This window comes from Labeo rohita, chromosome 1 (assembly GCF_022985175.1).
Source record: "Labeo rohita strain BAU-BD-2019 chromosome 1, IGBB_LRoh.1.0, whole genome shotgun sequence".
Classification (NCBI taxonomy): domain Eukaryota; kingdom Metazoa; phylum Chordata; class Actinopteri; order Cypriniformes; family Cyprinidae; genus Labeo; species Labeo rohita.
The window spans coordinates 23857053-23881957 of NC_066869.1; the positions used below are offsets into that span (position 1 = coordinate 23857053).

Below are 24905 nucleotides of genomic sequence, written 5' to 3' on the forward strand. Positions count from 1 at the left end.
CCTATTCCCTACATAACATTTGGTCCACACAGGGATAGTAATACAACTAAATTTTGACCTTGTCAGGCCATTTTTTGGTCCAAGTGAGAAAACCAAGCTTAAAAATCACAAAGAATTTTAGGTTTTCAAAGAAATTTAGGTTTTTTGAAAATTTGAAGTTTGCTGTGTGGGGTGGGGTTGGGGTAAGAGGATAGAAAATACAGTTTGTGCAATATGAACATGATTATTTTTATATACAAAAACTGCTAACATGGAAACCCAAATGTATGTGTATGGTCCAAGGAGACTGAAGGGTGAATTATTAATTGACAGTAAAGTAGCCTATGTGTGTGTGTGTGTGTAGAACATTTACATATACATGTGCATTGCAAAAGATTGTTATCTGAACATTACGTGTATGTGAATGTGTATGTTTGAGTGTGTTATTGCATACTAGTCTCAGTATGCACACTTGTAGGCTGCCTGTCTGTCTGTGTGTGTGTGTGTGTGTGAGAGAGAGAGAGAGAGAGAGAGAGAGAGAGAGTCTGCGATGGTGCGCGCTCCTGTGTGTGTGAGGGATGAGAGTGGGGGAAGGGTGTGTTTAGATGTGTGCGTCAGAGGTTTGTGGTGTGATAGAGAAATTCAGAATAGTCTCAATGAGAATACATAATTTAAAAATATTTTAGGAGCGCATATGAATGGCCCATATCTCCTCTATTATTATTGAAAGGGGAATTTAGGTATTAAAGAATATATAAATACTTATATTCTCAAAATGTGATATTTTTCTCTATTCCAGGGCCTTTATTTATCAACACCGAGCTCATAACTAAGGATAACTGCTTGGAGGTAGCTTTAGAAAACACTACTGTATTTACGTTAACATAAAAAACATACGGTATAAAGCAATGTTGTTACTTAATCAAAGTTAGTCATGAATTAAATACAAAAACAGACAGTGGCAGACCTGTCAATATTATCTGATGAGTACAATCAACTTCGCTTAGAAACAGAAAAACCACCCCAACCTATACTAGAGGTTGCAACCATTTCTTTAATATGAGGGAGTTTAGGTTTCTGTGTTTTCGTAGTTTAAGAATTTCACACCAGCAAACAAAACCAAAATGAAATGTTATAAATCAAGTGAGTTTAGAGCAAAAATGCCCATCGAAGTACTTACAAGTGCTGAATTACAAGCGCACCTATTGTCGGACCGCACATCCACCCCTCCCGTCTGAGTAAATGGTATCGTCTAAAAGAACCTGTACATAGACAGGGAGAGCGCGAGCGCTGCTCGTGAGAGGACAGCGCTCATCAGCGGGAATGGCGGAGACCGTTCGCTCGCTCTTCGACTACCGGGAGCCGCCGACGCTGGACAGCAACGGAGAGAGCAGCAAACCGCCACAGCCGCGAGGGTGAGGGAGTAAACAGACTCGAGAAAAAAGTAACATTTCCAGAGATGACATTCACTTTTAAAGCTCAGAAGCGTCTGCCAGATATAATGTCACATTTCTGTTACGACAAAATTATCGTAATGACTGAAGTTTTTAAAACTTTAGGTTGTAGGTAAACAACAAGGTAAACAAAGCTAAAGAAATGTTTTATTTATTCAGTTATGAAGTTAAGTTGTTCTTTATAAATAACGTTATTGCTCTGTTGTCACAGGAATCAGGTGTGTGAGTGTCATTTAAATGACAGTCCGGTGTAACTTATTAATTTTCAGTTTAAAAATGATGCAGAATGTAGGTTTTTCATCACTGTTAACTCTGAATAAACAATTGACGTGTGAGAGAGCGTGTGTGTGTGTGTGAGTGCGTGTGTGTCACAGGGAGTGTGTGTGTATGAGTGTGATTTGCGTGTGTGTCTGTGTGTCACAGGGAGTATGTGTGTGTGTGTGTGTGTGTGTGTGAGAGAGAGAGAGAGAGAGAGAGAGAAAGTGTGTGTGTGTGATTGCGTGTGTCTGTGTCACAGGGAGAGCGCGTTTGAGTGTGTGTGTGTGTGTGTGTGCAGAAGGGAGGAGGGAGAGAGCAGAGCGTGAGAGAAAGGAACAAGTACAGTGTGTGTGTGTGTGTATATGTGTGTGCATGTGTGAGAGAGAGTGTGTGTGTGCTTGCTTGTGTGTGTGTATGTGAGGGAGAGCATGAGAGGGAGGGAAAGACAGTGAGTGTGCGTGACAAAGACAGACACAATATGCTGGTGTGTGTGTTTGTCAGACTGAGTGTGTTTGTGGCTGTGTGCGCGTGTGTACCTGGTATTCCCTACATTATGGGGACCGAATGTCTCTACAAGGATAGTAATGTCAATCATTTTTGACCTTGTGGGGTCATTTTTTTTTGGTCCCTGTGAGGAAGACAGCTTATAAATAATACAGAATTAAGTTTTTTCTAAATCTAAATATGTAAAATAGTTTTTTGTGAGGGTTAGATTTTAGGGTTAGGGGTTACAAAATACAATTTGCACAGTATAAAAATCATTACGTCTATAGAATGTCCCCATAAACCATAGAAACCCAACATGTGAACGTGAGAAGAGTGAAAGTGTGAGACAGAATGAGTGTGTGATTGCATGTGACAGAAGATAAAAGGTGTGTATATGTGATAGAGTCTTCAGAAAAGGTGTGTGTGTGTGCTTAGGTTGTGCATAAACCTTATGGGGGCCAAATGTCTGTTTAAGAACCGTAAAACCTGAAATTACCAACATTGTGAGAACCGGACAATACTTGTTGTGAGAGAAATGGGTTATTGTATATACTAAATACTGAAAATATAAAAACTATGAGGGCAAGTGATCAAAAATATCATTAGCTCAATATAAAACAATAGTCAATGGAAAGTCCCCACCATGATAGAAAAACAAACATGTGTATGCATATGTGTGTTTGGGTGGGGTGGAGTGGACCATCTAAAAGGTGTTATTGTCAAGGTGTGCGTGTTTGTCAAGAGAAAGGTGTGTGGGAGTGTGTAGCACATGGTGCTCAAGAAGATGTGCATTTTAAATGTGGGGAGAGAGTGTGTGAAGTCCGTTGATGTGTGTGATGTGTATACGTGAGAGACAGGGGAAGTGTGTTTGAGACTCGGTGAAGGGGAGGGGTGTGTGTGTGTGTGTGTGCGTGTGTTTGTGCACACGTGTGTTACTGAGGGGAGGAGGGAATGAGAGTGTTTGTGTAAGTCTGTGTGTGTGTGTGTGAGAGAGAAAAGAGAACAGCAGTGTTTGGGTCAGTGAGTGTTTATGTGTAATCACTGGGAGTTGTGTGTAAAGCCAGTAGATAACTGAAAGTGTATGTGTGTATTTGTTGATTGTGTTTGGAAGGGAGAGCTGGATGAACAGGTAGTATGTGTGTTTGTGAGAGAGCGAAATACATATATTTATAGAGAGAGACAGAGGGCAGATATAGAAACGGAGCGTTTTTAAAATGCACATTGTGTGTAAAGCCTGTATACGTATCGATTAAAATAGAGTGAGACAGCTTCACTGAAGCTGTTTGAAAGAAAAACCTGAACGGAGGGGTTTTCAATTAACTCTGAGCTGATTCAGAGGACATTTTTATTGTTGCTCTTTCATACTTTAGGAGACTTAAATGATTCCTCACTTATGCTTAATCAAGGCATATGAAATTTTGTCTCATGTCTCTCCTATAATAATCTGAAAGAGAAAAAATGGGCACAAATGAAAATTTACAAGACAGTTCTTGACATATATACACTTGGGAGTACAGAGCTACAAAACTAATGTGATAGTTTAGATCTGATCATCTAAACTTGGAAGAATTTCATGAAAAAAATGTTTGAAATCATATTGATAACTTGATTACAGACTGCAAGACTGTTTATTTGTGCAGTTCGGATCGAGGTACCACAGGTTTTGGCGAAAGTCGAGTGACAGCCTTTGCGCTGGTTGTTGCGTTTTGAAAAAACTAAAGGGCTGGAGATGCGTTTTTTTTAACTTAAACGCTGCATTTTTAGAACACTGTGTCATGTGTGAGATGCTTTGGAAGATGCGGGCGCAGTGGTCAAAGTTGTCCACCTAGCATGTTTAATAGAGAACCCGAGTAAAAACAAAAGAAAACTAAAATGTATTTAAAATACATTAATTTCATGCTAAGTATACTACAAATACATTTACATATTATGTACTTAATAAAAATACCCTGTAATTGTGCTTTTATTATACTAAACAGGTATATTCAAAGTCTGCTAAATTGGAACAACTAATTTTGTACTTAATGCACTTTAATTGTGCAGAAATAGTGGTGAAGTCCAACTAAAGATATACTTACGTATATATATGATTGTGCTAAAGAAGAACTATTGCAAGTATACATATTAAATATTTAGCATTTAAAGACTGATATTATTTGAAGATCATACAATCCTTATCAATAGTGACATTAAAACATATTTAGGCTTTATATTAAGAAATGTGCATTGTGTGCAAGTAGTACTGCAAATAAAGTTTAATTACAGTTTATATGTCAGTAAACAGCCACTTAATCTGTCTGTCCGAGCATACGAGATACAATGTGTAATCGAATATTTAATACAAACTGGTAGAATACCTTGTGCTTGTTGCACACCACTTCGGTCTTTTGGAGCACAAGGACAAAGCAGAAGCAAACTGTAGTCCACTTAAAGGGACAAACTTTAAAATTTTAACTCATCCTCATGTTGATTTTAAATCGTGTATGGCTTTCTATCTTTTGTAGAACCCTTTCCAAAGTTCTTTGGAAAATTGTTTTGTTTGTGCCATGCATTACAAGTCAGTGGGGTCCAATGTTGTGTGGGTCCCAGGATTCTTGAAAATGTCTTATTTTGTGCTCCACCGGATAGAACTGACATGAAATTATGACAGAATTGTAATTTTTAGTTGAATTATTCCTTTAACGCACATACATGTCACGCGAAGCCAATCTACAATCGTACTCCAATTTCACAAAAACTGGTACGATTTACTTTGGCTAAAGCGTTTATAGTAAAAAATAAAAATAAAAAATGATTAAGGCTTCAAACTTCTAAAAGTGCATGTGAATGCACTTGTTGAGATCTCTTTTGAAACGCTAGATTGAGACTCTAACTGGGGTCTTTTACTCAGGCGAAACATCTGAGAAGCAGGAGACTTGAGTATATTCTCCATTTAATCTCATTGCTCTCTTGGAGAACTGAGATACTAACGAGATCTGAAGTGATGGACAGTCGGTTAGGTGTGGTAAAGAAGCATTAATCCCATCTTAGTGCGCTCACAGTAATTTTTGATGTTGTGTGAAATAAGTGGTTTGAGTGACAGATTTGTGAGACAAAAAAGTGTGTGTCTGTTTAAGAGAAAGACAGAGAGAGTATGTTGTGACGAAAAGCGAAGGGGAGGGAGCGAGTGTGTGTGAGAGAGTGAGAAGCGAGACTGTGTGTGTGAGCAAAGCAAAGGCTAGTGTGTGTGTGTGTGTGTGTGTGTGTCTGAGAGAGAGAGAACGAGAGAGGAACAGAAGAGGGGAGGGTGTGTGTGTGTGTGCGTGAGAGGCAGAGAGGAGGGAAAATGGTGAGGAAATGTGTGTGTGTGTGTGTGTGTGTGTGTGTGTGCGTGAGTGTGTGTGTGTGTGCGCGCATGCTTGCAGGTTTGAAACTGAAAGAGAAGGGGAGGGAGAGTGTGTGTCTTGGAAACAGAGAGAAGACTATGTGTGTGTGTGTGTTTGTGTGTGTGTAGGCCTGCGTGTGTCTGAGGTGTGTGTGTGTTCTAGTGGTTGAGTGAAGAGGGGAGGGTGAATGTATGTGTGCTCATGAAGCAGAGAGGCGGGTGTGTGTGTGTAAGAGAGAGAGTGTGTGTGAGAGACAGATAAAGAAAAAATGTGTTTGTGTGGAACTGTGAGAGAAATTGTGTGTTTGTATGTGTGTTTAGAGCTGTGTGTGTGTGTGCGCATATGTGTGTGTGTGCGCGTGTTTGTTCTAGTGGCTCACTGTGGAGGGGAGGGTGAGTGTGTTTGTGCTCTAGAGGCAGAGAGAGAGGGCGGGTGTGTGTGTGTATGTGTGTGTTTGCATGCGAGAGACAGGGTGTGTGTGTGCGTGTGTGTGCTTTACAGAGAGAAGGGTGTGTGTGTGTATGTGTGTGTTAGAGAGAGAGGACTAAAGACTGTGTGAGTGTGTGAATGTTTGTGCATCTGTGTTTCTGTGAAAGACAGAAGAGTGTGTGTGTTGAAGAGAGGGAGTGTTTATGCATCTACTTTGTTTATGAAAGAGGAAGGGAGTTTGTGTGTGTGTGTGTGTGTGTGTGTGTGTGTGTGTGTGTGTGTGAACATGTAGTGTGTGTAGGCGGATATGTTATATGTTTGAGGAGGAAGACTCTAGATTGTGTGTGTGATTTATTTGTGAGAATGAATAAGGCAGAGAGTGTTTTTAACAAAGGCGTGTGTGTGTTGATTGCGTGAGTGTGTGCATGTCTTCAGACTGAGAGCCTGCATGTGTATGTTTACATTATTCAAACGTGTGTGTGAGGAAGAGACAGACAGGAAAATGTGTGTGTGTGTGTGTGTGTGTGTGAGTGAGTGAGTGAGTGAGTGAGTATCTTCAGAGAGAATGCATTTGCTGCAGACTTTGTGTACGTGTTTATGTACGTGTTTGTGTGTGTGTGTGTTTGTCTGAGAGAGACAGAGAATATGAGACTCTGGCTTGGTTATTTGAGAGAGCGTGAGTGAGAGAGTGTGTGTGCTCTTTAGTGAGCTTGTCTGTGTGTGTGTGAGTGAGTGAGTGTGTGTGTGCATGTGAGCTTGAGATGGAGGAGGGGTGAGTGTGTGTGCGTGCATGTGAGCTCAGCTGAAGAGAGGATATTTGTGTGTAATAGTGTATGTGTGTGTGTACGAAGGCTTTTAAATGGTAGGGTGTGTTTGCATGTGCGTGAACACATACATGTGTGTCCAACTGGGGGGGGATGGTGTGTGTGTGTCTGTTTGTGCACTTGCGGACTTATAAAGAGGAGAGGTGCGTGTTTGTGTGTTCTCGTGCACATGTGTGTCTTTCTGCTTGCACATGTGCATTTCTGATTTGACTTGTTTGTGTGTTGTTTGGAGTTGAATAGGATTTTGCGTGTGTGTACGTGAGGGAAAGAGGAAAAAAGAGAGATAAACAAGAGTCGAGATACACAAATGAACGAAAGGGAAACAGATTTTAGCTGCTGGAACGAGGAGGGATTAAAAGCATGTCCGTTTTGCAGTGTATTGACTTGGAGAATGAGTTACACAAGTGTGTGTAATCAGATTTACTGACAGGCTGGACAGGAGTATGTCCACATAAAACAGTGACTGTTATTCAAATGGATCTCGGTGGAACTTGTGGAACATGTTCTCACGGTCAACTTTGGAAACACACCGGTAAACCACCGAATTACAAAAAAAGAGAGCGAATGAGTGTGTATGTGTTAGGGTTTGATAATGGCGCCACGACTCGAGGCAAGAGTTTTGGGCCCGTTGACTAAAATGTCACTTGCCTCATTGGACACATCACTCGTGTGTTCTTAAAATTCAGCCAAGGGGTCAATCTGACGATTAAGGAGTGGTCACATTTAGATTTACGCAAGTTTTTTTAGATTGCACTCATGTTCAAGTTAATCACAGTGAACTCTACGTGGGTTGTGCTTAATTTCTTTATATGATAGACAATAGACCCTGGATCTTTTTTGCATGCAAAATTTTACTTTAATTTTGCTAAAGTGATTGCACATTTAGAACCTTTATTGAAGTGATTCTCAACAAGATGACTGGGTCCCACTAGGGGCCCTCAGCAGCCTTCCAGGAGGTCCCCCAATCATTTTTTTTATTAATTAAATTAAAATAATGTTAAATTAAAATGCAAAAAAAATACTAGGAATAAATATGTAGATCATTAAACTTACATCATACACTACCATTCAAAAATTTTAATGTTTTTTTTAAAGAAGTTTCTTCTGCTTACCATTCCTACATTTATTTGATCCAAAGTACAGTAAAAGAATCTTGAAATATTTTTACTATAAGTTTTCTCTTTGAAAATATTACATATAATGTAATTTATTCATGTGATTTCAAAGCTGAATTCAGGTTTCTTTGATAAATAGAAAGTTCAGAAAAACAGCATTTATCTGGAATAGAAATCTTTATAATCTTATTATAAAAAAAAAAAAAAATTATCCTTACTCCTAGCTTTTGAATGATATAGTATATAATGTTACAAAAGCTTTTTATTTCAGATAAAGGGCTGATCTTTTGATCTTCCTATTTGTTAAAGAATCCTGAAAAATGTACTGTTTTAAACTGTTCTAAATATTGATAATAATAATAATAATAAATGTTTCTTGAACAGCAAATTAGCATATTAGAATGATTTCTGAAGAACTGGAGTGATGAGTAATGAGGCTAAAAATTCAGCTTTGAAATCACAGGAATAAATTACGTTTTAAAATATGTTCAAATTGAAAACAGTTATTTTAAATAGTAAAAATATTTCAAAATTGTACTGTTTTTGCTATACTTTGGATCAAATAAATGCAAGCTTTTTGAGCAGAAGATACTTCTTTAAGAAACATTAAAAATCATACAGTTCAAAAACTTTACACTGGTCGTATAGATTTAAAAAAAAGAAAAAAATATGAAGTTTTCTGGAAACAAAGTACCAGGGGTACATATCAACTTAGATGGAAGGGTCTTTGAGTATTTGAGGATTGCCTCGGACTAAGGGGAGCACTGGAAAAAGTTAAGAACCACTGCTCTGTTGGATAAATATCTTTCATTCTGCAAATTCACAGGTTAGAGTTCACCAGACTTGAACTTTGGCACACCGATGACAAAAGATGAAGAGAAAATTACTTCGAAAGAGCATGTGCATGTAATTTTCACACATTTCTAAACATATGAATGGAAGTAAATGAAGCAGTCTGGTGTTACTGTGGCTTTAATTTGAACTGGTTAAAAATTGTAAATAAAAAGCATATAGTAATGTAGTGCTGAACAATCAACACCATGGCACAAAGCACTACATTTTATTGAACAGTTCTGTACTGTACTTCTATACACAACCTTATTTAATTTATATCAGTTTAATACTCCCAACTACTCTTAGACTTGTCGTTAGAATCATTTATATGACAGTTCTTTATAAAGCTGACCTGAAATGGTGGATGGAGGAATGAACATACGAATCCGCCTGCCTGCATGCACACAAAGACGCAAACATATGCTCTTGGGTCCAGATGGAGGGTCGGCCAGATCAATATCCAGTCGGCAAGACTGAGTCTTATCACAGCTCAATGAATACGTCAGGCACGCACACACACTGAACACATCTGTAACCAAGAGACTGCACATCTCTACACTTGTCTAATTAAGCATTCACAGATGCATCTGTGGAAAGCGGAGCTTTGGCTTTCATACACAGCTCTATTAATGGCAGCTTGCACACACACTCTTATGTGGTCAGTTACTCTCTGTTGAAGCTTTAATGATTATAGATTTGTGAGTAAAACTGGCTGTAGATCAGTGTTATGTTGGAATCTGTACATATGGATTCCACTAAACTGATTCTTCCTTTTGAAGGAGAGTGAATGATCAGTGGATTAATTAGTGGTGTTTGCTAAGATGAGCATTACATTATATTGCTGATGTGCTTGACACATCATGATTTATATCAGATGACAGGCTTCATTTAATTGCATAGGTAGTGCTATTTTTAGTTACATAGGTGCTTTAAACAAGTCTTAATTACATGTTTTCCTGCCACATGTTTTTCGTACATGAAAGTACGCAAAATTGAACCTGATTTGTGTTATTATTTCCATTGATCCCCTGACTTGTCCAGGTTATTGATTTGTCTGTGATTTATGTTTTGCTGATGATTAAGTCGGTCAGGCTGTTTGTTTAATGTGGTGTGTGTGTGTGTGTGTGTGTGTGTTTCTTAGACGTGGCTGTGGAAGGAAAAGGAAAGGGACGCCAGTAAAGGTGTGTGACAGAGTCTTTGCTACAGAGGATGAGGAGGAGAGCCTTGTCTGAGAGCAGCTATGGACCAGAGAAAGGTAAAGTGTGTGTTTTTATCCTTTTTGTTACTTTCACTGATACGCAAGAATAAAGAAAACAGAAAATGTGAAAAAAACGGAGGAAGTGGTTTGGGAAGTATCAGGAGCCGGGCTGAAGTGGTGTTGACACTGACAGCAGTTAGCAGCAACAAAGTGACCAGAGGAAGTTGATTTTCAATGAGAGTAGGCAATTTGAAGCAATCTGAACAACTGATAAGTTTTATGCCAAAAGTTATGTAGTCAGAAGCTACCAAAAGAAGTGCAGTAAGGTCTTTAGAATTGAGAATTCCGGTTGAATTCCATTTTAATGCCTTTTTGAAATTTGAATGAAAGCACACACAATCATAAAGAATTGCAATTCATGTTTAAATTTAATGTTAAATAATATATTTTATATTTTAATTGAAATTAAATTATATTAAATAATAGATTTCATTTATATTTAAAACCTTTAAAAAGTTTGGAATCAGTATGATTTTTAATGTTTTTTTTAAAAGAAGTTTCTTATGCTCATCAAGGCTGCATTTATTTAATTAAAAACACAGAAAAAACAGTAATATTTTGAAATATTATTTGAATGTATTTTTCTATGTGAGTATATAAAATGTAATTTATTCCTAATGCAAAGCTGAATTATCAGCATCATTGCTCCAGTCTTTAGTGTCACATGATCCTTCAGAAATCATTCTAATATGCTGATTTATAATCAATGTTGAAAACAGCTGTGCTCCTTAATATTTAATTGGAACCTGATATTGTTTTAGGATTCTTTAATAAATATAAAGTTTGAAAGAACAGCATTTATTTAAAATAAAAATATTTTGTAACAATACAAACTATCATTTAAAAGTTTGTGGTCAGTAAATTTGTATTCTTTCTTTTTCTTTTCTTTTCTTTTTTTTTGAAAGAAATGAATACTTTTATTCACCAAGGACGTGTTAAATTGATAAAAAGTCATAGCAAAGACTTTTGTTTGGAAATAATTGGAAAATTCTGTTCTTTATTACTTTCTATTAATCAAAGAATCCTGAAAAAAGAATCACATGTTCCAAAAAAATATTAAGCAGCGCAACTGTTTCCAACATTGATAATAAAAGTAATAAATCAGCATATTACAGTGATTTCTAAGGGATCATGTGACACTGAAGACTGGAATAATGGCTTATTCAGCTTTGCATCTCACAAATAATTTATAATAATTTATATTTCACAATATTACAGTTTTTTTCTGTATTTTTGATTAAGTAAATGCAGCCTTGATGAGCATAAGAGACTTCTTTAAAAAGCATTAAAAATCTTACTGATCCCAAACTTTTGAACAGCAGTGTATGTAATCAATCTTTAATATATACATAATTATTTATGTAGGATGAAAGAACACTTCATTTCCCAGAATGCTCTAATTTAGCTGGAGGTCACATAGAACGCCTACATGCCAACATCCAATGATTTAATCATTGGCAGTGTGAATGTACCATAACTCATCGCAGTGTACGTCATCACTCCAACAAGTTGGATCACATTATGCGTGTGTATGTTTCAGAGATAGTGTGAGTGTGTAAATTACAATGTGAGACTCTATTATATGTGTTTCAGGTGATGGTCATGAGGACAAACACAGAGGGCCTGCTGCTGACGGACCGTACTATGAAACACAATCTGCTCAGCTCTGGTGAGTGACTGAGTGACTGAGTGACTGAGTGTGTGTGTGGTCTGAGTAGAGATACTGCACGTGTGTGTCTGTGTGCGTGCTAGCAGGAGATAGCAAGTAATTGTGTTTGTTGTGTGGTTGAGAGATACTGTTGTGAGTATATGGAGGTGGGGGATTACTGGAATGCAAGCTGTGTGTGTGTGTGTGTGTGTGTTTATTGCAATGTGTTTATTATTGTTGGGCCTGTGAGAGAATTGTGTGCGTGTTTATCATAGTGTGTTGCTGGGCTTACGCTATGTGTGTGTTTGTATCTGTTTATTGCTGTTTAGTCATAGTGCTGACAGAGATATATGTTTATATATATCTATATATGTAATGATGACGCGTGTGTGGGGCAACAGTGTGTTCTGCAATTATGAATTAATATTTATTTAATGACGTTTGCTCTGGTTGGGAATGTATGCCAGGCTTTTATGGGCTTCAGAGCTGAGGGTTAATCTTCAGATAAATATTTCAGCAAGTATATGTTAGCATACACAGAGTAGCAGTAACTGACTATATTAATCTAAATCCAATACTATGAGTTCACACCAGACGGGACGTTTTGATTTGTCATTTGAGAAGATGATACGTTATTAGTGTTAATAATGAAAGGTGTACGGGCTGAGGCAGCATGACTGTCATGCATTAGTCTGCCACTCCGTGGTTTAGAAAACAGGGTCTGCAAGATTTCCCAGCTGTGATGTGGTTGTCTCTATCAGTTTTGTTTGCTGTATTGCTGTCTGATGTAGTTTTCTCTCGTGCAGTGTGAGTGAGGAGGGCTCTAGCGGAGGGAGGGGGGCCGTCTCGTACCCCCCACCACCAAACTGCCGCATTCGTGAGGTGCACTGTGGAAATCAAGTGCGACTGATTGTCATAGCGATCCGCGACATCACTAAGGGGGAGGAGATCACTGTGGATTACAGTTTGACCGAATGGGGAGAAAACGCTCTGGTAAGTGTAACCATGACAATGGCTAGCACATCTCAATGCTTTGAGCTCCTTTTGCACTTACTGTTACTAATAATATACAAATTGTTGAGAGTTTATAATTTAGAGGAGTTTATATATGCATAGTGTTTGATTCATTTATGTGTGTTGCTTAGACTGTTGGAAGGACTTTATAGTCCCACTCTCGTGTCACATGATTGACTTTTTTTGTAATGATGTTGCATCCCTCTCTCAGGGTTTCCATGGCACTGTGCCTCCTAGTAGCTTTGATTGCAGCTCAGACCACGAGAGCAATATTAAGAAGGTAAATATACATTACATTTAAATGAATACACTTATAGACACACCCAGTTACCAAGCAACAGTCATTTTCAGGCCTCTTGCTGAAATGATTGCTGCGCCAATGGCTATCAGTGTGAACGTATCATAAACATAAGCACCACAGCACACTAATATCTCCTATATTTTCCTAGTTTCATCCGCTAATCCCAGACATACTTTTCAATCAAATTCAGCTTAAGCGTTCCTCCTGGAATTGATTAATCCGTGAAGTCATTATGAAAAATTGACCCTTTACACTTTTTTAAAAACACTTTTCTACTTTTAATGTGCATTTTTAATCAGTACGTGTTTTTACATCAGCGTCCTTTAAACTGGTTGTTCAACTATTATTTTAGGGTATTGTTTTAAGTCATTTATAAAATGCTTTTAAAATAAAAAACTATCCACCTTATTCTTCAATGCGGAAGGGCAAGATTTCCGGTTCATTAGCCGCTATAGGGAAATAACGGGAAGAATAATAACGTGCGGTAAACGGTAATACTGTTTGCACTACAAACCAGTGTGTTCATAATTAAGATAATACATTAAACTAATATGGGAAAACACCAATTTGCAATATCAAGCAGCTAAATTAGCTGTTTTGTACAGCTAAAAATAGCTGGATGTGGATGAGACCGGAAGCCAGACCCATAAAATTTACAAGTGGCTGTGGATTACAACATGCAGATTAACAGTTTAATTAAGGTTAAGACAATTATAGCTATTAATTTACAAGAAACATAATTTAAATTAATATAGATGCTTGTGAAGACCTTCAGCCTCCACATTCTGGTCAAAAAAACTCTTCATGGTGCATACAGTCCTACATCTTTCAGTCATAAAACTTAAAAAATTGTAATTTATACAGCGGGTAAAATAAGTATTAAACACGTCACATTTTTCTCAGTAAATATATTTCTAAAGGTGCTGTTTACTTGAAATTTTCACCAGATGTCAGTAACAACAGAGAAAGTATAACGGCAAATTTGGATCATGTGTTCCTTAATAACCAATCAAATTACAGCCTTGACATTATTTAATTTCAGTCAAAGTTGTGCGACACTCATTTGCCGTTTATGGATACCATAGGAATGAATGAGAAGTGCCATAAATCTCACCTGTCACAAAAATTCAGTGGCTTCTATTTACGTGGTAAGCTCTAAAAATAGTTTAATCCAAAAGTATTGTTTAGTGTAAAACATGTTGAAGATTAGCAGATAGGCTGTCGATTCATTAAATGATAAACCGTTTCCTCTAAAAAGCTGTTTATTCAGCGTAGTGAAGCCTCTCCCCCATTGACATCCATTCAAAGAAAACTGCCTCTGGTCTCCTTTCCCACATACTGCCAGACCAGCAGCGTTAGTTTTAGCCGTTATGGATTTTTTGGCTAATGGTTGCAGGTTTGCCTTCTAGTGGCTTTGCCTACAGTACCAGGATGATGACAATGAAACAAGGGTGGACATTTCAGCAAGACATTGATCCCAAACACAGCCAAGGAAACTATCAATTGGTTTCAGAAAAAAGAAAATAAAACTCCTAGAATGGCCCAGCCAATCACCTGACTTGAATCCAATACAAAATAAGAACTAAAGATCAGAATTCATAGAAGAGGCCCACATAACCTTCAAGATTTGAAGACTCTGTGGAAGAATGAGCTAAAATCACATCTGAGCAATGTATGCGACTAGTTTCTCCATACAGGAGGTGTCTTGAAGCTGTCATTACTAACAAAGGCTTTTGTACAAAGTAATAAATACATTTCAGTGGTTCAGTAGTTTTCCCCTGTGTCATTCCATGTCATACACATAACTTCATTTCTGAAATTATATGATTTGTTTTATTTGTATGTATGGATTGCTTGAGTTGTTATCGACATCTGGTGAAAATTTGTATCAACAGCAGCATTAGAAATATATATTTACTGGGAAAAATGGTGACGTATTCAATACTTGTTGTACCCGCTGTATATCAGTGGTGTTCTGAAATGAGGAGGCCTCACAGTATATTTTTTTATCATATGTAAATTCATGTCCCAGTCAAATTTTCATGGTTAAATAGACATTCTTTCCAGTATCAGAAAAGGAAAAAAATCTAATTTATATTTTGAGATATATAATGAGTTAAATCAATGTGTTTCATAATTTCGGAGCGGTTTCGCAATTTTTTTTTTTTTCTTAAACAGTAGAAGACATCAACCAATTAAGGAAGTACATATAAAATTTGTCATAAAAACAAAACAGAGAAAAAAGAAATAAAGTATACACAAATACAGATCCCTTAAGAAAATGAATGGTGGTTTTACTATAGTAAAAGTGCAGTATATTTGGTAATACTTTAGTAGTAATACTTTGCATGTGTTTCACTTTATTTTTGCCATTTTGTTTTATTAATATATTTTTATTTATCTATTTAGTTAATATTTTTTTTAGAATTTGAAAGAGAACACATTGTTTAATAAGTGAGATCTCTGATTGAAGTCCTTGAAAATCAAAAAAGTAGTGCTTGAAAAGTCCTTGAAAGATGTAAAATTTCATTAAACAATATCTGTACGAAATCTGTTTTACACTAAGAATTTAATCAATATTCTGTTTATTAAAGCTAACTATGAATCTCATTGATTTAAGCTTTTTACATTTATTCCAAAATAATAACTCATGGCAGTTAACTTTTCAGATCATCAGTCATCAAAGCTCGGTAAATACTGGTCACAGACATGGAGATTTTTTTGAAAAATTTGTTTATTGAGACTGATCTGCAAACGCGCACAAACACGAGGTGGGATTTATCACATGAACCAATCACAGCTGAACATAACCAGTCATATCCAGTCATACTGTGATGGAGGCATTGCCTGGTCTCACATGACTTTCCCCCATTCATTCTCAGTTACCCCCCACCAAACTCACTGCATGCTTTAGGGAGTCTGTTCAAACTCAACGGGCTCAAGGGAGGCAGGAGAGATGCAGACTCCTGTTGTAACTTTACCTGCTGGTGTCGCTGTTGGACAATGTTTCTTTAGAAAAACGAGTGAATTATGCCCTTTCTACAAATTTTCTTCTCATCCTATATTTTGAGGAGGCAGTGCTTCTCTTGCCTCCTCGGAGGAAACAGCCCTGTTACAGAAGTAAAATAAGTGTAAAGCTTGAATGTAGTGCTTTCCACATTATTCACTCTTCAACTGATCTTTGAAATGTATGTGCTTTGTTTTCTTAGGAAGAAGAGTCCGGCCCAGTTCCACTATCTGCATCAGAATACCTCACACCGTCCTGGTCTCTCTCTCCTTCCTCCTCTCCTCTGTCTCACTCTGAGCCTAGCGATTCAGACCTCGACTCCGATGATGCCAATGGAGAAGCGCGTATGCGATCACCTCACCGCCGCAGAAGGCACAAAGCCCTGTCCTCTTCTGCTGCACATGCTAAGAGGAAAGCACTTCAACGACCCCCTAGCCATCCTCCCACTTATCCACACTCCCTCCCGTCCTCCCCAGTGCAGCCCGCTGCTCCCTCTAGGCCTGTGTTTAAGTGCCCGCCGCCTGCAGGAGTTTCTGCTAATAGTGTCAATGTGTCAGTGGGTCGTGGGCAGAGCACCATGGCACAGAAACAGCGCTGTGTTTACTGTGGCCGTCACTTCCGATCTCTCCCACGCCATCTGGATAAACACCACGCCCACCAGCCGGACGTGCGCTCTGCCCTGGAGCAAGCGCGTACCTCTGGTGACCCTTCTTGTGTACAATCATGTCTCCCGTCATCAAGCAAACAGTCACATTGCCCCCAAGTGGCTCCTGTGCCAGGTGTGGTGGTGGGAACACCACAATCACCTCCCTCTTCTTCTTTGTCACCAGTTAGAAGGAGCCCTGCCCTCTCTAGCCCTACTCACAAAAGTCCTGCCCCAGTCCCGACAACTCCACCCAGGAGAGGAGGCGTTCCTGTGTCTGTCTTAAAGAGGAGCCCACCTACTCCTGCTACTCCTCCCAGAAAAGGACGAAAAATTAAAAAGGATAAAGAGGAGGCAGACATTTTTGAGAAGACGAAAGAAGATGCATTGCCCAATCCAGTGTTTGTAGATCATGTTAAGGAGTCAGAACCGTCGAAAGAAGAAAGAGAGGACAATGGAGGGAGAGAAGAAGAAAGCGGAGCAGAGGATAAAACCGACCTATCAAGGTTAGACATTTTCAATTGATCTCACAATGTTAAAAACATTTCACTAGGGCCCTATGAAATCTGTTTTATTTTTTTTCAAATTCCGATTTTTCCGTTTAAATTTTTCTGGATTCAGTTTTCATTTTTATAGATTCTAGATTTATTTTTGGCAATTTTGTCTTTATTATTATAGGATAGTATAGAGATAACAGGAAGTGAAGTGGGAGTGAAGGGGGAGGGGGTATCAGGAAAGGTCCTCGAGCCGGGATTCGAACTCAGGTTGCGCATAGCGCAAATGCCACTGTATGGCGGCTCATTGCCAACAAAGCTGTCGGTGATGACTAGACTCTGTTTTAATGGTTAAATTAAGAAATATTAATCAAAGTATGTCTTATTAATAATGAATTATGAAACGTACACAATTTATCAATTTATTAAAAGTTTAACAAAAATTACATTTATAAATGAAATCCGTTTTGTTTTTGTCAAATTCAGTTTTATTTGTACCAAATTCTGTTTTCCATTAATTTTCTGGATTCCATTTTAATGGTTTTATCAATTTTACTAATCAAAAGCATCTCTAATTAATTGATTTTAATTGTTAATTGTTGTTTTCACATTTTTCTGGTAAATAATTTTTCTGGTAAATACTCTATAAAAAAGAATAGAGAATTTTAAGAATAAAGAATTTTAAGAATAATTTTATTATTAGTAGTAGTACTTTTCATTACACTAAGTAATATATTTCTGTCAGTTTCTTTGAGTTACACCGAACTTTTATTTTGACGGGTTGCTGTGAAGACCTTTAAGTTTGTATATGATGTAACGATAGTTTTTCTCACAAGAAACTGTAAAATGCTCATGAAGTGACTCTCAGAGCAGTTCTAGAGAATGTTTATATGTTAATGTACTCATATATTGAGGCGGCAGAGGCTGAAAATACCGCAAGCGTTCAGTATGTGTGTAGTAAACGAAACCACGCATCTGCGCCATTCATTCACACAGAGACACACAGAACATGCAGGATTCATATTTAAACAGAAGTTTTGATTTATTAATCCAAAATTCAGCAAATTCCGTGACATTCTGCATTATACAGTAAATTCCATTTTTATGACTGCAATCCGCGTTTTTCATATCGCAGAAATCATAGGGCTCTATTTCACTGCTAAAATTGATCATTCATTCTCTTTAAATTCACTTCTCACCTGTCCGTTTTTTCTTTTCTCAGTTTGCGTCGTCCTCACATGCTCCCGCTTCTTTCCTCCCTTTCCTCCCTGGTGTTATACCTGCGGCGGCTGCAGCACTCTGCCTTCATTTCTCTTTCCCGCTCACCACAATCAGCCGAAGCCTGGCGTCTCCTCTGTCACTCCAGCCTGGCCCTTCTCATCCTTTACAATCGCCGCCGTGAATGTGAAGTTTCCAAACTCACCATCTCCGAGTACCAAGCCCGAATCACACCACAGTGCCCCATCCCTGTGCAACCTGGTGCCCCGCAAACTCTAACTCCATTGGAGGCCTCGCTGTCCCCCTTCGAGCGGATGGTCCTCCCTCATCTCCCTCGCGTCGGAGTCCAAGGGAAACGTGGCCGCGTACAACCGCTCATCCTCCCGCCGCACTCTGAAGCCTGTCTGGAGATGCTTTTGCAGACTCGTGCCGGTGTGGGAATCGATCCACAGAACCCCTATGTGTTTGCCCGGCCGTATCATTCGCCAGCTACTCCTCTGCGAGGAACAGACTTACTACGCAGCTTGGCTCGGTCTAGTGGTTCGCGGCACCCACGAGCACTTACGCAGACACGTGTTCGCAGACAGGTGGCGATACTTACGCAGCTGCTGTTGTTAAGCGAGGGTGAGGAGGAAGGGCAGCACGGGGTTGCCATACGGCGATTGGAAAGCTTCTTGCAGAAGGAGTATCACGTGACGCAAAGCTGTGCAACCATCGGCCAGGACCCTGGGCTGATGGGTCTGATCGGGCGGGTGGTACTATGTGGCGAGAGAGATGGCGTCTTGTTTCGAGGAATGAGTTTACATCACATCTGTCTGGAGTTAGACGGTGAGTGAGTTGTTGTGTCAAGCACATGTCAGGTGTAAATAAAGAATATTGGACACATCAGTCATACTTACCCTTCCCTTTCAGTGTTGTCAGGAAACTCTGCCGACTCGCTGTCAGAGGAATCAGATCTTGAGCAGAGTAAGGAGAAACCAGATGCACCTTCTCCTGCAACAACCATTATGATGAAGAAAACCACAAGCAACAGTAAATCCCCCCGGCCTAAGAAGATAAACAGCAGCTCACCACTCTCAACGGGACGCAAAAAGGCCTCAGGACAGCCCAAGCCTGGTGAGTCTGATTGTATGACCGTCATACAGTGTGATAATATGCCTTTGTGCACTTCAATAACAGGGGATGAGGACAACACAGATGATTGTGACCTAATCCATGTTTACATGTGCAATGCATGGATCAGTTAAACCAGAGTTATGTAATTACATGTTACTAAACAGAGGGCTGATAAGTGCAACCTGTGTTAAAACAGTGTAGCTACACCAAGTAAGAATAGGAAAGAACATACATAAGATTTATTGACTCATAACATGTTGTTCTCTTCTGTCTTTTCCATTTGCCGAATGCATTTTTCTTTTATAATGAGAAAGATTTCTGTAATGAGAAGGATAGTAAACATTGCTGATCTGTAGCCATGGTGACCAGTCTGTTGAAGTAGGACAGACTTTTAATGTTACTTTTTTTATGACATTAAAATTAGCATTAAAAGTTTTAGATCAGTTAATCTAATAGCAGATGCATTTGTTGTGTTTATCTGCTAATACAGAAACAAATAGCAATAATGTATTACTCAGATTTCTTGTAAAGAGAATAATGACATACCTGGTTGTGTTTATGCTTTTGTCATATAAACATCTACATTTATGTTTTATGGGATCATCGTCTGCATGACCATGTAAAGCAGTGGTTTTCAATCAGGGGGCCTCTGAAAACTTCCAAGGGGGCCATAAGATGACTTAATATTTAAATGAATTCATTCTTATAAATATAGTAAAATAATCTAACTTTAATTAAACTTATTTAAAAAAAATAAATATAAACTAAACCATTTTAGTTATAAAAGTTTATTTAGTTTATTTATAAAAGCCTGTATCTGCAACTGAATTTTAAAAAAGGTAATTACGACTTTATTTCACCAGTCTGACGTTTTTCTGAATTGCGAGATATGAACTCACAATTGCAACTTACAAAGCCCAATTCTATGGAAGCTGATTCTGCCACTGAATATAAAAAAGGTAATAGCGAGTTTTTGTCTCACAGTTCCTGAATGTTTTTTTGACTTCACATCTTGCAATTCTGACTTTTTTCTCTGAATTGTGAGATATAAACTCACAATTGTAGGTTATAAAGTCAGATTTGTGAGATATAAATTCGCAATTCAGAGAAATTGTCAGAATTGCGAGATATAAACCCATAGTTTTAGAATTGCGTGATTACGAGTTCTAAAGTCAGAAAAGCAGGATATTAACTCACAATTGCGAAAAATTAAGTCAGAATTGAGATATAAACTTGAAATTTATAAATGTATAAATTTGCAATTCTGAGAAATTGTCAGAATTGTGAGATATAAATTCACAGTTCTGGCTTTTTTTCTAAGAATTGCATAATTACGAGCTATAAAGTCAGAATTGTGGGATATAAACTCACAATTGTGAAAAACGCAATTCTGACTTTTTTTTTCTCAGAATTGTGAGATATAAAATTACAATTGCGTTTTACAAAATCAGAATCGCAATTCTGAGAAATTAAGTTAAAATTGCAAGATATAAGCTTGCAGTTGTAAGCTATAAAGTCAGAATTGCATAATACAAACTCGCAATCCTGACTTTTTTCTCAGAATTGTGATATAAACTCCAATTTTTGAATTTATCAGAATTGCGTAATTGCGAGAATAAACCCAAACTCTTTGGATTTTGCTCACTAATGTGAGTTTATATCTCACAATTCTGACATTTTTCTTACAATTCAGTTTTTTTCTCACAATTGCAAGTTATTACATCCAGTTCTGAAGTGGAAAAAGACCGATGTGTTTTTATCTCTCAATTCCGACTTTAAACGCAGTTTTAAAAAAAAAAGTCAGAATTGCGAGATATAAACTTGCAATTCTGAGAAAAAAAGAATTGTGTTATTTAAACACAATTGCTTGAAAAGTCAGAATTGTGAGATTAAAAAAAACGCAATTATCTTTTTAAATTTATTTATTCTGTGGCAGAAACAGGCTTTCATAAAATTCTGAGGAAATTTTTTATTTTTTTTTAAAAGTCAAAAAAAAAAAACACTGATGTAATGGACATAATCCATACACTTCCCTATAAATGTCAGATGTGTACGTTTACATCACAAAAGTATACAGTTAACAAAACTTTGTTAAATTGTAAACGAGAAGTAAACATTTCAGTGTTGTTGTTTATTGCAAACCTGCAAAAATATTTTCTGCCATAAAGCTAGAGCTACAGGCTTGAGACCTTCAGTACACAGCTAACTCATTGACCTGAGCGTATGCATTTAGGCCTGGGGGAGAGTGAGAGCGGGAAGGCCTGAGTGTAGTGTTTGCACAGAAATAATGATTAACATACGTTCTCTTCTCTGTCTCAGGTAAACGTGGTGTGCTGAAGCGGCCTTGGTCTGAGGCGGAGCGGGCAGCTGTTGAGTCCCACCTGGTGCAAAATATTATGGAGCTACGAGTGCCGGCTAAAGCGGACTGCGAGCGCTGCCTGGAGCTCTGCCCCCTGCTGGTTACTAACCGCCGGGACTGGAGGGCTGTGAAATTCTACTGCCACAACCGTATACAGCTGCTCAAGAAAACCCAGCAGAGACAGGGTCCGCCCGCCCTGTCCGTCTGCTGAGGCTGTGAATCAGCACGCTGCTGGGAAGGGTCATCAAATAACAGCAGATGTGTAAGGAAGGGAATGTGAGGGAAAATATTTACATGGTACAGTCACAGTAAACATAGTACAAATGCTCTAATTAACGTGATGTCCTGTGTGATTCGTGTCCGGTGTGTAAAACGGAAAATGGTACCACTCTGGGAAGCAGACGGAAATGCAGACTTGTTGTGTACTTTTCCATCTATGACGAAAGAACACTAATTTTTCTGTTTGCAGATGACCAGTTTTTCTGTTGCTGGCTTGAAAGTCGATGAACATTTTTGACCAGCTGAAAGCCTGAATGGCTTTGCTCTCCCTTTGGCCATGTCTGTATAAACAGGCAGACTGAGCAACTTGTGCCTTGATGGGAGTCAAACCTCAGTTTCATTTGTAAACATTTTTCTGCTACATACACTACCGGTCAAATGTTTTTGAACAGATTTTTAATGTTTTTTTTTTTTTTTAAGAAGTCTCTTCTGCTCACCAAGCCTGCATTTATTTGATTCAAAGTACAGCAAAAACAGTACAATTTTGAAATATTTTTACTATTTAAAATAACCGTTTTCTATCTGAATGTATTTTAAAATCCTCAAAAAACATTTATTATTATTATTATTATTATTATTATTATGTTGAAAACAGATTTTTATTCAGGTTTCTTTGAAGAATAGAAAGTTCAGAAGAACAGCATTTATCTGAAACAGAAATCTTTTGTTGCATTATAAATTTCTTTATCATCACTTTTAATCAATTTAAAGCATCCTCGCTAAATAAAAGTATTAATTTCTATAATATCTTTACCAAAAAAATTATACTGACTCCATCCTTAATGGTATAGTGTACAATGTTACAAAAGCTTTGTATTTCAGATAAATGTTGATCTTTGGATCTTTCTATTTATCAAAGAATCCTAAGAAAATTACTCAACTGTTTTAAATAATAATATTAATAAATGTTTCTTGAACAGCAAATCAGCATATTAGAATGCTTTCCGAAGGATCTTTGATTACAGGAATAAAATACATTTTTAAATATATTAAAATCGAAAACCATTATTTTAAACAGTAATAAAATTTCAGAATTGTACTGTTTTTGCTGTATTTTGGATCAAATAAATGCAGGCTTGGTGAGCAGAAGAGACTTCTTTAAAAAGCATTATAAATCATACTGTTCAAAAACTTCCGACTGGTAGTGAAATGAAAAAATACACATAAGAAATAGAATTTAAATAAAAAAGTCATCCAAGTTCATTTTTGTCCTATGTTTGCTCATAAAAATGTTTCAAACATTTCCCAGTGTTTAATTTGAAACCATCCTCAATTGCAACATTTCATTTAAATAATTAGCATTTCTCATTTTCTGGTAATTCTATATATCCGTAACTTTTTTTCCCACTTTCTGTTTTCCTACTATTTGAAGCCTTATTTGATTTTAAATAAATAGTTCTGTCCTCATTTATTCATCTTGTCAAACCAGTATGACTTTCCTTGCTCAGTAGGACACAAATTGAGAAATTCACATGATGATTTTGAATTATTTTTGAATGTTTTTTTTCCTGACACAATTGCAATTAAAGCAATTACAAATGAAAATATTATATGGCTTCAGAACACAGTGCACAGATTCATATATTGCTGACTTTCAAGACATTTTCTGATGAACAAAGATTACAAGAACGTTCTTCGGAATTCCTCCTTTTGTGTTCCATGGAAAAAAAGGCCTATAGATTTGAAAGAACATGTGGGTGAGGGTTTATTTTTGGGTTCATTTTAATCCGTAGCTTGTTCAGCATTGAAAAATAAGCATCTATATGCTCTGTAACTCTAGAAATCGACATGAGTGAGTGAGCGGTTCACTTATTTTCTTTGTATTCATCCATCAATCCATATCGAAACTTTAAACTGTGTATTGGAAACACATGATAACCACACGTAACACCTCATTTTTTACTTTTTATATATCTATGCTTCTTTACTGTTTTGTTATCCTTTGTCCTTTCAAACTTTGATGTATATATGTACACACACATATATATTGTCATTACTATTAACAGTGGTATTGTCATTACTATTAAATCTTACTGTGGCAAGTGTTTTTTTTCCATTTCCACTTCATGTACATATTGAATGTAAATATTTGCCAAAAAAAGATCACGATGTAAATACACCATAGGCAAGACAAGCTTGTTTTTGTGTTGTCTGTGTTTTTTCTAAGTTGTCTGAAAAAATAAAAAATGTTTTGTTTGTAATTCTAGACTTGGTCTAATTTGTGCTGCTCTTATCCACCTTATTCTTTAATGCTGAAGTAAGCCTATGCGCGAGACTTCCTGTTCATTAGCCGATATAGGAAAATGACGAGAAGACTAACAATGTGCTTTAAACGATAAAACTGTTTGCACTACAAACTAGTGTGTTCATAATTAAGATAATACATTAAAGGGGTCATCGGATGCCCATTTTCCACAAGTTGATATGATTCTTTAGGGTCTTAATGAAAAGTCAAGGCGGGTCTAAGGTAAGACGCTCATGTCAATCAGCTATTGTGGGAGTGGCCTCTGTCGGTGTGACTTGATTTGAAAAAGGGGATATTATTTTTACAGATTAATTAAAAACCACTGCATGGATTTTTAGCTTTATAGGGTAGATGTGTACATATGCTGCCAACACACATTAATGTTCAAACATGTAAAAGTGAACTTTGCATCCGATGACCCCTTTAAAATAATGTGTAGGACACACAAACAGGTGTTTTTTAGTAAAAAATAGCTGGATGCGGATGAGACCAGAAGCCAGACCTATAAAATTTATACGTGGCCACGCCCAACGGGAAAAATAGGGTGCATAGAAAATGCAGAAGAGCAGCAAAAAATCC

The 24905-nt window shown here is 37.5% G+C and overlaps 1 protein-coding gene across 2 annotated transcripts; it reads left to right on the forward strand.

Annotated features, from left to right (window-relative positions):
- The first annotated feature begins 1270 nt into the window (after positions 1-1270).
- Positions 1271-24260, forward strand: si:dkey-117m1.4 (uncharacterized). Of its 2 annotated transcripts, none has more exons than XM_051114550.1 (9): positions 1271-1394; positions 9886-9999; positions 11596-11671; positions 12457-12643; positions 12876-12944; positions 16175-17121; positions 18332-19155; positions 19240-19443; positions 21763-24260. In XM_051114550.1, exons 2-9 carry the CDS (start codon positions 9954-9956, stop codon positions 22011-22013), a joined length of 2604 nt encoding a protein of 867 aa, XP_050970507.1. In that variant the 5' UTR covers positions 1271-1394; positions 9886-9953; the 3' UTR covers positions 22014-24260. The 2 variants fall into 2 exon arrangements, with proteins under 2 accessions (XP_050970507.1, XP_050970517.1); XM_051114560.1 differs by having other exon boundaries at positions 1288-1423.
- The last annotated feature ends 645 nt before the right edge of the window (positions 24261-24905 follow it).

What these genes read in the sequence shown, in the direction of transcription:
- si:dkey-117m1.4 (XM_051114550.1), top strand. Translation starts at nt 9,954, where the DNA reads ATGAGGAGGAGAGCCTTGTCTGAGAGCAGCTATGGACCAGAGAAAG. An exon ending in ACACAATCTGCTCAGCTCTG is followed by an intron (nt 11,672 to 12,456) that starts GTGAGTGACTGA and finishes TCTCTCGTGCAG; the next exon opens with TGTGAGTGAGGAGGGCTCTA. An exon ending in AATGGGGAGAAAACGCTCTG is followed by an intron (nt 12,644 to 12,875) that starts GTAAGTGTAACC and finishes TCCCTCTCTCAG; the next exon opens with GGTTTCCATGGCACTGTGCC.